At 35.2% G+C, this 12,062-nt stretch overlaps 1 protein-coding gene across 26 annotated transcripts in view; it reads left to right on the top strand.

Annotated features, from left to right (window-relative positions):
* The window catches only part of GPHN (gephyrin), a 455,320-nt gene that overhangs the window by 191,030 nt on the left and 252,228 nt on the right, over nt 1–12,062 (top strand). For 12 of the 26 annotated variants that reach the window (XM_081049702.1, XM_081049721.1, XM_081049725.1 and 9 more), the window contains exon 5: nt 6,743–6,781. The exons of the other annotated variants lie outside the window; for them this stretch is intronic. In XM_081049702.1, coding sequence (XP_080905828.1) covers nt 6,743–6,781 — 39 coding nt within the window. The remainder of the gene's footprint in view (nt 1–6,742; nt 6,782–12,062) is intronic. 26 annotated transcript variants of the gene reach the window in all.

The raw sequence follows: 12,062 nt of genomic DNA on the forward strand, positions 1-12,062 counted from the left end.
AATTCATTTAGCTTTACAAACAACCATATGTGGCAGGTATATTGTTATATCTATTTTAAAGATGGAGATCCTGAGAGACAGATCAATTAATTGACTTGCCCAAGATTATCCAAGCTAGTAAGTGACAATAATGCATGTAAAAGGATCTAGTATAATGCCTGGCACCTTTGTAGATGCTTAGTAAATGTTCGTTGTTTTTTCCCTTAACCTTTTCTCCCTCATTTAATTAATATTAGTACCTTTTACTTCTAATTAAACATGGTAGCCCCAAATATTTCTGCTAATAACCATTGTATTTCTGGTATCTATTATTAGCTACTAACCTACCTCATAGATATGTTTAAAAAATAATGATGTTAAGTCAACATTTCCCCACTACTATGTTAAGGCATGGGGCAAAAGAACAATAATAAGAATTTCTATGATCTATATGATATGAGGAATGTGGATTATTAGTGCAGTTGCATTAAGTACCTCCAGTTATCTTACCTGAACCTATTTATTTTTTTATAGGTTTCTAATTCCTCTGTAGTTCAAAATTCTTGGACTATGGCTTTAAACAGCTTGGATATGTTATATTTGGGATAGCTTTTTAGTAATAGTTCACTTTATATTGGGGTTTATAATTACTTTGCATTATCCATTGAAAATCAGTTTGTGTCTCACAGTATAGGCACACTTATGACCTACCTATTTGTTAACCACAACATTTATAGTCTTTGTTCCATGTAATGAGTATTTACCAAGAACTTTGAGCTTTATTAAACAGATGCTAAAGTATATATACTCCTAAAATCGTCACCTGACATCAAGACAATATACACGGGGTACTGGAAGTGTTCGGCCAATTCAGGCCAAAAGATTTCTTTAAAGGGAAAGATTCAGAGAGAGCCGAGTCATCAGGGAAATTTTTATACAAGTAGAATTTAACCTGTAATTGAAGGAAAAAGCAAACAAACAGGATTCAGGTTAGGAGAGAAGAGAACATTACTGATAGGCGTAAGGAAGAAGGGGAAATGTATATCAAGCTACGAGAAAGACAAAATTAAGACAATTTTCCTGGCTAGAGCAGAGGATTCTCTTTACATAGAAGGATGGATAAACTAGACCTGTGTTATTTTAATCTTTCTTAGAACAGCTATAGTAGTGCCATCTGTAGAGATGAAAAACAGCAACTGTCATTATTCAGAGATTCCTTAGAAGCCAGAATTCATAAGTCTACTATCAACCAGCACACACAGTAAAGTCACGACATTAAGGCTCTCTAAAAATAGACCCTTTTGAGAATTGGCGTTTATTTAAAGCACATCAATGCACTCCCTAGGAGAACTAACATCATTCTTTTTGAAGAATATTTTTATGCCCTGTTTGATTTTTTTTTGTCTTGTTGTAATCTGCAAACCTAGTAATTATCCACATCATTATTTGTGTATAAAATTTAAACTGCTGTGAAGTACCAAGTTACAATTTTGTTGATTTGTTGTCTGGAAACCTTTTCAGTTAATATTAACCTTACAGTCAAGACAATCAAGGAATATTTTATTGTTTTTGTCAATGTTGAACCTCAAGTTAGCTTAGCATTTTATATAAAATTATAAACTATATAATAATAGAGAAATTACGAGTTTGAGGAGAAGTCAAAGACCTAGCATGCTCCAAGTCCTAGCATGCCCTTTTCATCATCCAGCCTTTGCCGTAACATCTCAGTCACTGCTTCTTCCATCTGGGAGTTCGTGCTTGTGCAGCTCTAATTGTTTGAAAGTCCAAGCACATCAAGCTGAAACCTGATGTCATATAATTTCTACCCAGTCAGCCTAATTCTGCCCTTTGCAATACACAGAAGGAAATAAATTTCTCTTTTGCATGAAAGCTCTTCTAATATTTAAAGATAAATATTACATTTTCCCCTTAGGTCCACTTACTTTTATATTTTTTTGGTACTCATTTTTTACCACCAGCCACAGACTTCCAAAGACATTCACCCTCTATGCATTATAAAAAAAGCTCCTTAGTATAATTGTACCAGTGGAAAAGTTACAGGTACAAAATTAAACCATTTAGATGAAGTACATATAATTAGGTTAATAAGTGACATTGCATTTAAAACTATTATGTCGAAAGGCTCCTATTCCACATAGCCACACTAAAGAGGGAAAAAGTGCATTGCTCCTCAAGATCGAAATTTTGTAATTTTGAGCATAAAGCATAAACAAATGTTCCATATATGAAAAACAAATAAGACTGTCTTCATTTTCCTTTAAGTATATTTCTTTTTTTTTTTTAAAGTATATTTCTTAATTGCGTGCCTACACTGTACCAGGGCTCTTATGGGGAAGAGAGATCCTGTCAGTAAATGTACAAATACATACAAATATACTTATTATGATAAATTCTATGTCTAAATAGAACTCTTACTAGAAAAGTAGTGTTGCCCATTTTATGTTTATGAGGCAGCATAACATAGTGATTAAGAACACAGACTACTTGGGTTTGAATACTAGATTCACTTCTTCGTAGTGTGTGACCTCACACAACTACTTACCTTCCTATGCCTCAGTTTTCTTATGTGTAAAACAGAGAGAGTAAGAGTACTTAACCTCATAGGTAGTTAGGAGTTAATGTAAATAATACACTAAAAACAATAATTTATTTGCTACATAAATATTTGGTATTATTAACCTGCAATATAAGTAGAGCTTTAGCTTAGAATATAAGTAGATAATGGTTGAATAAATATTGGAAGAATTTTTCTCTGGGGGAAAAAATCAAGCAGGAGAGGACCTATAATATACACTAATATAGTTGTGGAAAAGTAAAAAAAAAAAAAAAAAGATGACATGTTAAATATTGATTTTTTTTAACCTTGAATCTGTCAGAGATAAAAATCTTGAAAATCTCTTTTCCAGCTCACCCTTAGAAGCCTACTCTCATAAAATAAACAGAGGTTGACATACCATAATACTTCAGTTTTGCAAAATATATGGTAAGACACTGACAACTAAATATCATTAAATATTTTGCAAATACAAGTGCTAAAAGCATATTTATCTAGAGATATGGTTGTAGGAATGAAGATTTCAGGATATTTCTTTATTATTGTCTGAAAGCAGGAATGTGTACTCATCTCTCTATGTTAGATCTCCTTCTGTAAAATGGACTTAATGTTGCTTTTCACACAAAATATAATAAGATGACAACAAATTTATCTGTCAAATCCTCTGAACTTTTTAGAATGATATGACTGGATAAGTAGGGCAGAATTTTTGTAACTTTATGTTGTTGCCTGCCAAAAAAGGAAACTGATAGGGAGTCAGAAAATGGATTCAGATAACAAAATAAACTGTTTGGAAGTTTTCTAATCATTTTACAAGTGTTATTTCCTCCTATTGGAACTTGGAAAGAACATGGCTGCTATTAAAGAATGGAGGACGAACATCCAGTGGAGGGGGTAACCATTTCAGATAATCATTAATGACAGACACACAGATGAGAATTTACAGGGAGAAGCCAAGTTCTTTCAAAAGCTGCTGAGAAGAAAGAAGCAGTAAACCTGTTGGAAGTATGGAGTCTAAAAATGAATTGTTGTCAGTTTCACTGAAAGAAACAGAGACCAAAAGTCAAAGGCAACAATGCAGAAGAAGCAGTTGTTGGGCTGGATGGACCAACTGATAATAGAGGAAATAAATTATACTACTCTATGAAGCTTAAAGATAGCATTATAGTGATAGATGTCAGTGGGGTAATTTACGTGTGTTTTCCCGTCACCTTCTTCATCCCTTTCCATAATTTTGATTTAGGCATATGATATATCCTTTCATGTAATAATTCTCAGGATAAAACTTTACATACCAAGAAGATAAGTCAGTTTGATTAAGAGGTGATTTTGAGTAGGATTTTGCAAATTTTTAAAAAGATTTTCTACAAAATGTAGGCATTTGAACCAAGAAGACAGTTGTCAGTTTTGAATACTGTATAAATATAATGGAGTCTCATTATAAGGTGTCTCTTGTTTGCTATGATTCAAGACGACATTGTATATGAGACCCCCATTGTCATGAGGTCACGTTAGCATAGCCTCATTGATGAGGTTCAAAGGATTCACATGACACCAGTTTCCCACAGGGTGTTATTAAACAGGGTATTCAGAGGTTTGGTTAATTATGTGATACTTTGATATAAGTTTTATTTGTGGGTCCTATTTACTTTCCTTTTTCATTCCCTCCCTTTTTGCCATTTTCAAGACTTACCTATATTGTACCCTGTCCGTTAAGATGGGCCTGCTCTGTGTGATAGACAGATGAGTGAATATCACCATCAGTATTAATTAACATTTAGATAAATGAGAGGACTGCTTTCATATAACATTGAGAGCAAACCCTAATATAAATGCACCTTTCCTCATAGGTGTACCTTGAGCAACAACAGCAACAGTATTCACAATAATGCTCCAGTTTATCGTTGTTCAAACTTTAGTTATGACTCTGCCTTCTAAACAAAAAATACCCTAGGACAGATCAGCAAACTTATTCTTTAGAGGTCTAGATAGGAAATATTTTAGGCTATATGGTGTCTACCATTACTACTCACCTCTGCCAGCCCAATAGCATAAAAACCACCACGAGAGGATATAAATGAAAGGGCTTGTTGTGCCCCAATGGAACTTTATTTATAGACATCAAAATTGGATTTCACATGTCATGAAATAAATTTTTCTTTTGTTTTTCCCCCCAATCATTAAAAAATGTGAAGATCACTCTTAGATTGCAGGTCATGCAAAAAACCAGGCAGCAGGCACGATTTGTCCCATTGGCTGTGGTTTGCCAGCCACTATTTTCGTACTTTCTTCTCCTACCTATAATGTACCAACATCTGCTCTTTTAATAAAAACTTGTAGTACCATATTTTACCACGTATAATGTGCTCCAGTGTATAATGCACACCCACGTTTTTGGCCTAAGCTTTCAGGGGAAAAAACCTCTCATTTTCATTTTTTAATTCAAATTTTTATTTGTTCACATTTAGGTACTTGTTTTTTGTATTATAAAGGAATTTTGGCATTTATTTTTTAACATGGTACAAGAAATTTTATGTACCGGTAACAAATTTATCATATTTACCCATCATAGAAGGCCAAGAACTTTTCATCGTTGCAAGTTTGTTGTAAGTTCAACAAAACTGATTATCATATTCCAGGATATTATTTTGCATATGGATATCGTTATTGATGTCTTGAGTTACACTTTTAACTCATAAGCATAAATTTAAAAATTAAAAGCATTTACAAGATATGTAACTACCCGTGCATAATGTGTATTCTTGTTTTTCCCTCACAATTTTGGACAAAAAAGTGCACCATTGTACATGGCAAAATATGGTATGTGAGCTTTCAGAAGAATGCTCTGAGAATTTAAGACAGAGAAAGGAAATGCCCCACTGGAAATTAATACTTCAAGGTTCAAATATGTCCTGAATGCCTACTGTGTGTATACCAGGCACTGTTCAAGATATTGGAGATACAGCAATTAACAAAGAAGGCAAAAGTTCCTGCCTCTGTGGAATTTACATTTTAGTGGGGTGACCCAAATCTAAGTAAACAAGTAAAATGTGTAGAATTAGAGATGGTGATATGTACTATGGATAAAAATAAACCAGGGAAGATGGATAGGTAATGCAGGCGGGAATGAGAATTGTAATTCTAAATAAGGCCACCAAGGAAGGCTTCATTTGTAGGGTGACATTTGAGCAAGCACCTAAAGGAGGAGAGAAAATAATCCATGGACCAAATAGAACCTGTATGTCACCATTAGTAGAATGGAGAATTTTGAGCAGAGGTATTGCATGAGCTGACTTATATTTTAACAGGGAAACCATTTGCGAGGCCATTGAGTTAATCCAGGTGAAAAATGACAGTGACTTAGTGTTAGAGGTTAGAAGTAGTGAGAAACACATTATTGATATACTTTAAAGGTAGAGGAAGGAGATGGAATAAGAGAAAGAGAGAAGTCAAGTATAAGACCCGAGATTTCGACTTGGGCAGTTGGAAGGATGGAGTTGCCATTGACTGAAATGAAGAAGACTATGGGAAAAGGAGGTTTGAGAAGGAAGATCAAGAGTTTTCCTTTGGTCATGGAAATCTGAGCTAAGATATCTAAGCAGAGATGTTAAGTTGGCAGTTAGATATATGCATCTGCAGTTCAGAGAAGTCTAGGCTAGAGATATTAGTTTTTAGAGTCATCAGCATCTTAATGGAATTAAAATCCATGACAATTGATGACATCACTAAGGTATTTACTAGTATTACTATTTATTTATTGGTATTACTGCCCCTGTTCCCTTTCTCATCCACTTTGAAAGAGGTAGGAAGTTTCTAGTAACCTACCCCTTCTGCTCCCACCGGAAGGGATGCCACTGAATCAGAAACCTGACCTACACAGGAAATACCATTAGTTAGCTATCCTCAAATTTTGCCATGGTGTAAATATAGGAGTGAATTTTCCCAAGTACCTCCTTGCTGGAAACTGTTTGCACTGGAGGTAAGTGTGAAAGGGGAGGTTGTGGGAAATGATGGGGTGAGGGCTTTGTAAACCTTTCCCAAACCTCAGAAATGGCTTGATTCTGAGGAAGGGAGAAGGTTCAGGCTGGTTCTTATTTCCCCGAACCAGTTCATACAGCCCTAAATTTGACCTGCTTTCCTCAAACTGGGAGTCAGAAATCCCTTTTCTCTTCTGTTTTTCTGCTGCAGAAATTCCCAACATTCCCATTTTGTGGGCTCCAGAAAGGGGTAAGCGAAGACTTCAATCCCAGCCAATCATTTCCAGATTAATATTTTTTAGTGTTTTGGTTTTTTTATCATCATAAAAAATGCTTGGACCCATTTTTCTCATCCGTTTAATTTTCTTGTGGATTGTTATGTATCTATGTTCTAGGGTCATTCTGTATCCCTGGGCAGTAGAGTTCCGATCCATCTGCTATTTCCATTTGTGTGCTATTCTTTTGTGGATTCTCATATGCAGTTTATCAGTGACTGTTTCCTAGACGGAAGACACCAAATTCAGGAGCCTGCTTCACTCGCAGTGTCATTGTTTCCTGAATGGTGTTTTGTTCCCCTGCTGACAGCTTTTCACTACCCTAACCAACTGCTTCTGATAATCTGTCATTGCTTTTCTGCTATTCTGTCTTCCTGCTTTGACTGCTTTTGATTTTTTTCTCTACTTTTTGCCCCACTTTACTCATCTGCTGATTGATTTGCATTCTTCACTCACTGGTGCTTTGTCCATCAGCAAATGGCCTGGTACTGCCCTATCCGTCTGCTGTTGTAGCATTTTAGACTGCCCAGCATTGTCTTTTGGCTCTTCTACCATTCTCCTCCACCACAGACCTTCCAAGTGCTATGCTATCTGCCTGCCTGATCTTGCCCTGCCCAATCTATGCCTGTAATATTATAAGTAGGTTCAGATTGTTGAGCACTTCTGCTACCTCTCTCTACTTGCTTTGTGCCACTAAGTTGGACTGCTGACTGAGTTTGCTTGGTTACTGTTTCCTCTATTTACTGCACATGGTTGCCCCATTAATTACCTTGAGATATTTCATTCATCTATGTACTCAGCCTTTCAACTTGCTGATTGGTCCATATTGCCTTCTTTATACTTCTCTCCATCTGATAAATCACTGGCATTGTTCCTCTGTTGTCTTGTAACCCTGATCAGATTTTATTTCCAAGAAAAGTGTTGCCTACATAGTGTCCAAACATATCTTAGAAGTAGAAAAATGATTCGCTATTTATCAGTTCAGTCCAGTTTACTCCTAAACTGACTTTTAAACTCACTACTACCCATCCTTTCTGCTTTTTTTATACAAATCCACATTTTCTCTTTATTTAGGAATTGATTTTTTTTCCTAATCATTTATCATCTTTGCTTCAGTTGCCTTTTCACATCACATATTATGTACTTTTGTTCCTTCTGTATGGGATCTTTCAATAATTCTCCATATGCTAAATTTATTACCTAATTTATTTGCCTGATTTTTCCAGGGCTTTATCAGGACAAATTACTCCTACCAATCTTATTTAAAACTTAAAAGTATCATCTCTAAAAATAATAAATTTAGTTGTAGTTCTTTGTAGTTATAATTAAAGTCGCTCCATTTTTTTCCTTTGAGATTATCATTTCTCAGCTGCCCCATAATTTATGTAATATCAGTTCTTTAGAGATCCTTTTGATGTATTATCTTTCCCTCTTTTTAGGCTATTTTTTCTTGTGTGTGGGTAAACTTTTAAATTGACATTGTTCCATTATTTGCTAAGTACTTGGCATCTAAAAAGTACTTGGAATAAAAAATTATCTGCACTCTAAAGCTTGTTTTATTTACTGATAATTAAATGAAAGACAAGATCAAAGAAGTGAATTTTGGTGAAACTTGCAAACAATTTTAAGTCTAAGGAGATTTAAAGTGGGGTGTGTTGTGTGTGTGTGTGTCTGTGTGTAAATTTGAAGTATCTACGTGTGTACGTATCCACAGCATTGTGCTTGAAGTGTGGAAAATGCTGAGTGTCCATATTAAATTCTATTTTATTTTTACTAAAAATGAAAGGGGAAAAATAAAGGCCAAAATGAAAGCGATAAATTTAAGGAATATAAAAAACGGTGTGGACAGTGTTTTAGAAATTTATTTATTTTCTTCTAACAATAGAAATAAATTAGTATGAAGAAAAAGGCTGCTCTAGGAAAGTCAAGAAAATCATTTCAGTAGCTTTTTTATTATTATGGTAAAATAAACATAACATAAAAGATACCATTTTTAAGGGTACAATTCAGTGGCATTAGTATATTCACAGTTTTGTGCAACCATCACCGCTGTTTCCAGATCTTTTTTGTCATCTCAACAGAAACTCTGAACCCATTTAACAATAATTTCCCATTCCTTCCTCTCCAAGCCCCTGGTAACCTCTATTTTACTTTCTGCCTCTGAATTTGCCTATTATAGGTATCTCATATGAGTGAAATCATACAATTTTTGTCCATCTGTGTCTGACTTATTTTACTTAACATAATATTTTCAAGGTTCATTGATATTGTAGCATGTATCACAATTTCATTCCTTTTTAGGTCTAATATTCCATTTTATGTATATACCACAATTTGTTTATCCATTTATTTGGACACTTGAGTTGTTTCCATCTTTTGGCTATTATGAATAATGCTGCTATGGACATTGGTATGCAAGTATTTGTTTTTCTTTCCATTATTTTGCATATTTAACTAAAAGTGGACTCCAAGTTTTAAATATTTTTGTCTATGAGGAAATTAATAGCAAAGATGTAAATGAAACTAAATAATTAACATGATAGATGGGTAAGTCCAAGATATTGTATTAGGAGCAGAAGAAATTATAAACTTTTAGAACGGCTGCAGAAGGCCAAGTGAGATTTACAAGACCCTACCTTCTAAGAATGAAAGGGAAAATTAAGTGAAATAACATAGATGCTCGATGGTTAAAGAATAGGAAAAATAATTCTGAAGGAATTTGAATTAAAAAACTATACCAACTTCAGGACAGAATGATGGCATGTCTTTGAAATGGAATATGCAGACTTTTAAAGAAGGGAAGAAGTAGGCATTTGAAAGGCAAAGTTTAATGAAGATACTGGGATTGAGATGAGGCAATCAGGTTGTATTTAGAGGAACAAACATTGGGAACCAACAATTCAGTGGTCCACAATCCTGGATATCCCGCCTTCTACGTATAGAGATTTTCCTAAAAATATTCCTGGGCCCAACTGCCAGAGATTATGTGTCAGTAGGTTAGGGATATGGTTTAAGCAATGTGTTCATGCATGTGTGTGTTTTAATCCACTGGTAAAACACAACGTTTGTTAAGTAGAATTTAACAAACATAGTAGCATAGTACTATGCTACTATGAGCATAGTATCCTAAACCCTACAGGAATTAAGTTGGAAAGAATTGGTCTTTGTCTTCAAGGAGTTTAATACTGGAGTAGTTAAATATGCAGTAATAATAGACTTCGGAAAGAAGACTTTAAATTCATTAGTTGATAATGTTTTCACTTCTTAACTCAAGTTTTTGGTGATTTTACACACTCTATCCAGCCTTTCTCAGCTAAGGTTCCTCATCTTTACTGTCAAACACAGAAAATTATTTCAGTGGTTATCTTCTCAATTTTCCCCTGGTGGTACATAAACTTGTACTATTCTACATGCATAGGAAAGAAGTTAATACATTACATCAAATAATTCTGTCAGAGCCTATTTAAAAAGCCTTGCTCTATGCCATGTAGTCTCTTAGGCATGTGTGACACAAAGATAAGGCTTTCCTCTCAAGGAGCTTACATTCCGAGAGAGGGAAAAGGATGCTTAACAATAATGCATTTCTAATATCATCTGCAAAATTTTATTTTCTTCTAATTCTTCAGGAAAAAATGTTCAAAGTCAGAGTAATTGTATATAAGGAAAAGAATTGTGTATAAGGAAATCCTTTTACCTCTTCTAAGCATCATTGATTCAGAAATAAGAATGTCCTTCTATATTAATGCCTCATCACAGCTGAAGGATTCTGGTAATAGTTTAAATGCCAATAAGAATCTGTTTAATTTTAAAACCTAGAGCATTTAGTGATAGATTAGTGATTTCATTGGTAGCTGTTAATAAACAGTATTACCTAAAACCAAGGTTGTTAGTTTTATAGTGGAAGAGTAGAGAATGACTAGAGAGATAAGTCAATAACTAATGGTTAGTTAGTAGGTTGTTCTTGAATATAATTACATGCACAATATGGGAATCCACCCCAGAAGTATAGCTACATACTAATACTGAAAATGTTTGGGAATTTAATTTATCCTCACTATCAACTAAAGCTCTCACATGAATTCCTGGTGTGTCATGAAGTTCAATCATTTTCATTAGTTCTTATTATGGACTTGGTTAATTAGTCATTTGAACTAGGAATTTATTTGTCCTCCTGAAATTGATGTGTGCCTTCCTCCTTGACAGCAATTAGCTTCATTCCTATTGTTCAGTGCTTCACACTGATTTTTTTTTAAAGGAATCTCTTTAAAGTGTTACACTTAAAACGTGTTTTAGTAACCTATTTTTCCTCCCATCCTACTAAAGTTATTTATTTTAACAGCACAGCTATGTAAAGATCAAAGTGCTCGTGTCAGGAGAAAAGCACTAAAAAAGAAATTACATCCAGATATAACTTGTTTTCTTAACAATAATGAATAACTTTTAAAGATTTTGCTTGATTTGTATTCATTCTGAAAAACACTTTCTTTAAAAAGATTTTTATTGGGGAAGGGGAACAGGACTTTATTGGGGAACAGTGTGTACTTCCACACTGTTTTTCTTTCCCAAATCAAGTTGTTGTCCTTCCAGTCTTAGTTGTGGAGGGCGCAGCTCAGCTCCAGGTCCAGTTGCTGTTGCTAGTTTCAGGGGACACAGCCCACCATCCCTTACGGGAGTCAAACCGGCAACCTTGTCGTTGAGAGGACACGCTCCAACCAACTGAGCCATCTGGAAGCTCAGCGGCAGCTCAGCTCAAGGTGCCATGTTCAATTTTAGTTGCAGGGGGCGCTGCCCACCATCCTTTGCGGGAGTCCAGGAATCGAACTGGCAACCTTGTGGTTGAGAGGATGTGCTCCAACCAACTGAGCCATTGGGGAGCTCAGTTCAAGGTGCCGTGTTCAGTCTTAGTTGCAGGGGGCGGAGCCCACCATCCCTTGCGGGACTTGAGGAATTGAACTGGCAACCTTGTGGTTGAGAGCCCACTGGCCCATGTGGGAATCGAACCAACAGCCTTCGGAGTTAGGAGCACAGAGCTCTAACCCCCTGAGCCACCAGGCCGGCCCTCTAAAATCCCATTTTTATTTTGAGGAATGTTAAATTGAAAATAGAGTTGTTTAATGTGTTTCTTTTTTGTGTGAAAGGTACCTGAAAAGGCAATATCTCTATCACTCTCTTATTAGTCTTCAAGTCCTTTTTATATTTGATAACAAGAAAATCCTCTAAATTTCCTTGCAATAGTGAGATTCTTTATAGGCAACT

This window comes from Rhinolophus hipposideros (assembly GCF_964194185.1).
Source record: "Rhinolophus hipposideros genome assembly, chromosome: 5".
Lineage (NCBI taxonomy): Eukaryota > Metazoa > Chordata > Mammalia > Chiroptera > Rhinolophidae > Rhinolophus > Rhinolophus hipposideros.